Source organism: Aethalodelphis obliquidens, unplaced genomic scaffold, assembly GCF_003676395.1.
Source record: "Aethalodelphis obliquidens isolate GAN/ISIS:26980383/991018 unplaced genomic scaffold, ASM367639v1 scaffold5, whole genome shotgun sequence".
In the NCBI taxonomy this organism is placed as follows: Eukaryota; Metazoa; Chordata; class Mammalia; order Artiodactyla; family Delphinidae; genus Aethalodelphis; species Aethalodelphis obliquidens.
The window spans coordinates 6,855,959-6,859,994 of record NW_020837949.1 but is presented as its reverse complement, the minus strand read 5'-3'; the positions used below and the strand labels follow the sequence as shown (position 1 = coordinate 6,859,994).

Sequence of the window (4,036 nt, the reverse complement as noted above, 5' to 3'; positions counted from 1 at the left end):
CCCCGCCCGCCCCGCAGAGCCTGCCCCCGCTGCCGGCGCCCCCCCGAGGACGCGGGCGGGGGCTGCGGCGGGGCCGGGGGGGGGCGCGGGCGGGGGCCCAGGCGGGGGCGGCGGGGGCTGCGGCAGCTGCTGCCCGGGCGGCCTCCGCCGGAGCCTCCTCTTGCACGGCGCGCGCAGCAAGCCCTACTCGTGCCCGGAGTGCGGCAAGAGCTTCGGTGTGCGCAAAAGCCTCATCATCCACCACCGCAGCCACACCAAGGAACGGCCGTACGAGTGCGCCGAGTGCGAGAAGAGCTTCAACTGCCACTCGGGCCTCATCCGCCACCAGATGACGCACCGTGGCGAGCGGCCCTACAAGTGCTCCGAGTGCGAGAAGACCTACAGCCGCAAGGAGCACCTGCAGAACCACCAGCGGCTGCACACGGGCGAGCGGCCCTTCCAGTGCGCGCTGTGCGGCAAGAGCTTCATCCGCAAGCAGAACCTGCTCAAGCACCAGCGCATCCACACCGGCGAGCGGCCCTACACGTGCGGCGAGTGCGGCAAGAGCTTCCGCTACAAGGAGTCGCTCAAGGACCACCTGCGCGTGCACAGCGGCGGCGGACCGGGCCTCGGGGCCCAGCGGCCCCTCCAGGCGCCGCCAGAGCGAGACTAGGGCTGGGCCGGGGGAGGGAAGGGCCCGGCGGCAGGAGCAGGGGGCGGGGGCGAGCCTGGGGGCGTCCTGAGGCCCCACCATCCGATCCTGCCCTTGGTTCTCGGGGCGCCTTCCCTCCCTCTACCCCGCCACCTGCTGGAAGTCGGGAACAGGAATTGCACTCCAGATGGGGTCCCCTGAGTGTGGGGCAGGGGTACCCTAGACCTGTCCGGCCTGAATGGACAGCCCAGCTCTTCTCATAGGGTGGACCAAGGGGGCCGGCGCAGGGAAGGTGCCGGAAGGACAGCGGGTAGGTCCCTCTTCCGGCACCCCCCCTCAGACACCTAGCGTGCCCATTGGGCCTCTGGGGTCACAGATTGTGATCAGGGGAAACCACCAGGGAGTCTCGGAACCCTTCTGAGATAAAGAAATAGGTCCTAAAGTTAAGAGACCCTAAAAAAGGAAGCGAAGGTGTCCTGGTGAGAGGAGGGACGTGCTAAGGGATGGATCTCCGTGATGACAACACTGCCTCGCGTTTGAATAGCGCTTTATACTTTTTTAAACACGTTTTCTATCCGTTATATATTTTCACCCTTAGCCTATCCCTCTGAGGTACGTGGGGTAGGATTTTCCTGACTTGATAGCTGAGGAAAGTGAGACACAGGTGAGATGGTTTGCCCGAGATCACACAGAAGAGAGTGGCAGGGCTGGGACCAGAGCCCTGCCCCCAGCGCAGTGTCCCCACCACACACACTGCCTACCTCTGGCATGTGAGAGACCTCTCTGGCCTGGTCTCTCTCCTCTCTCTTTCCCCTGACCCACCAAAAATAATCAGAAGCAACAGGGGCCAACTCATGGGGTTACTGGGAATGGGGAATAGATTGACTAGAAAATACCCGGGGTTGTGCTTCCAGAAGGTTCTTCCTGTGTGGGCACTGCTGGGCGGGAGGGACGGCCCCCGGCCCCCAGCCTGTCCCTCCCACCTCCAGTCCCTCTACCTGGTGCAGCAGCATCTTTCCACTGCACAGCAGTGACCTGGCCCTCCAGAGGCAGCTAGCACCCTGGCTCAGACCTCATCCTGATGATTTATTCGTTTCCCAGGGCACAGGGGTGAGGGAGAGGCTCTTGCTGCAAGAGCAGCTATCAAGGAAGTGAGTCTCTTCCCAGGAGGGCCAGGGCCAGTAGGTGCTAGTGTCTGAGAGCCTCAGTCTCTCTCCTGCCCTGAGCCTCCCAACTGGTGCTGTCTGTTAACCGACCATGCTCGTGGACATGGACACAGACCCTCCTCTGCTCCAGACCCTGCAGGCGCCTCGGGAGGCGCCCAGAGGACTCCCCGTGTCAGTACATCTGCTCTGTGGTCCTGATGGGCCACAGCCTCCCTATCTGCGTCTTGCATGGCCAGGCACTGGGGTGGGGTGGCACGCCCCAGGACCCTTGTTTGTGTCAAGAATGACTTCCGCTCCTGCCATCGATCCCACTTCTCTCCCAGCTGGGGAGCACATGTGTGAGCGCTCTGCTTCTGCCCTTCCCCTCATCTGTGCCGCTCTGCTTTCCTCAGACCCCTTTTTGCCGTGCAAAGGGAATTCTTGAAATTAAATAAAAGGTGTCCAGATTGCAGACTGCATGTTCACAAGGCCGGAGGGCTCTCCAGCGTGGCTTCGTACAGTAAACCCTCAATGAACTGGAATCCAGCTAACTGGGATTTTTTCCCCCTTTTATTCTGCTTTTTGAAGGAGGCAAATCTTAAGAAAATGAGAAGTTAAATATAGACAAGCTCAATGGAGTTCTGTTGGAGCAGAAGGGGACCCTCTAGTCCATTGTACTGGTTGGGAGGCAGCAGTATTCTGCTTTTCAAAAGCACGTGGAGAAAATCAACATTTTCATAACCTAAATCATGGGAAGTAAGGCCAACAGTTTTTTTTGTTTGTTTGTTTGTTGCTTCTTTGGGCTGTTAAGAGTATGAAGGAGGGGGAGAAATCCCTACTGAGACATGGGTTTGAAACATTTGAGCCCATAGCTCGAGTCTGTCCCTTTATTTTACCTTTGAGGAGCTGATTCCCAAAGAGGTTTAGTGACGGATGAGTGAGAGAGCCAAGGCCAAGTTTCTGGTTTCTCGCGTCCTAGTCTGGTGGACCCCACGCACCAAGTGCCCCTCGGTTATGCCACAAGTCAACCCAGCCTCCAGCACCAGCCCCTGGGGGAGTCCTAGAGTGAGCTCTAACGCCCCCCCCCCCCCCGCCCCGGAGCTGAGCGAAGGTGGTGACACTCAGTGTGGACCTCCCCCAGGCAGCGAGGATCCTCAGTGTGGACCCTGCAGTCCACTTACCGAAGCAGGGCGGCGGTCCCACTTTGGGGGTGGATTTTTATTTTCCTCCCGATAATGTGTTAATTAAAAGTATTTTAATTAAAAGATTAATGCATGCAGTAAAAATCGGTTTAAAAAATAATGAAGAGTAAAACTCTTTCCTACCAGATTCCTGTGGAGAAGCACCCACTGCTGAGAGCTTATATGTCCTTTAGACCTGGAGGAGTCGGGGCTTAAAGGGTGCATTGAATGCAGCAGGGGAAGGAGGGAGAGGCAAAGTGGGATGAGGATGGAACATGTCGGGGAGGCAGGAACTGGGGCAGTAAGGCCGGAGACTGGCCTGGCTAGAGCCGGGGTGTATGAAGTTGTAGGTGATGTAGATGTAAGGTGAGTTGTGACTGGGCCACGGAGGGCCTTCAGTGCCAAGACTCTTCCACAGACGGGCTGCCAGCTAGCCTGCGATCTGCTGTGCCACAGACACCCTCATCCCCCCCTTAGAACTCCTTAGAAACAGTGCATAGCTTCCTCAGAGAGGAAGTCTTGAGACGGCAGGTTTAAGCTGGATGCCACTGAAAATGAAGAGCCACAGGTGGACAAGGTTATCTCACCATCAAGGATTTGGGCGCTGTAACTGGCTCTCTGATCTCTGGTCCCGGAATATTGGGTGATGGCAGAGGGTAAAGGAAAAATGAGTAAACACACCAGGCGCAAGATGAACCAGCCTGTGTCCGTGTTTTATAGTGTTGGCCCATCGGTTTGTTACTGTTAGAAAAACATGTAACAGCATTTTATCATCCTGGGACCCTAATAGTTTGGGGGAGGCCATGGCCGTCATTCCATCCAACACTGACTCGCTAGGGAGCCGTCAAGGAGGGACATCTCTAAAATGGTTATTCTTGAGAAGAGGGGCCCTGGATATAAGAATCTTACATCCCCCTACCCCGTCCAGCGAGGTTCCCATAGGTCTGTAAATCTAGTGAGATGCTGGCAGTGTGTGCTAAAGGCTGACAACCTCTGTTCAAACCTCCTTAGACATATTTTAAACCCATATCATTCCTCAGCATTCTAATCGCTATAGGCTTACTATCTCCTGTTATAAA

At 56.8% G+C, this 4,036-nt stretch overlaps 1 protein-coding gene across 1 annotated transcript in view; it reads left to right on the top strand.

Moving 5' to 3' along the window:
- ZNF282 (zinc finger protein 282) overlaps positions 1–2,255 on the top strand; it is a 25,554-nt gene extending 23,299 nt beyond the window's left edge. The window contains exon 9 of the mRNA XM_027101599.1: positions 67–2,255. Coding sequence (XP_026957400.1) covers positions 67–652 — 586 coding nt within the window. The 3' untranslated portion in view covers positions 653–2,255. The remainder of the gene's footprint in view (positions 1–66) is intronic.
- The last annotated feature ends 1,781 nt before the right edge of the window (positions 2,256–4,036 follow it).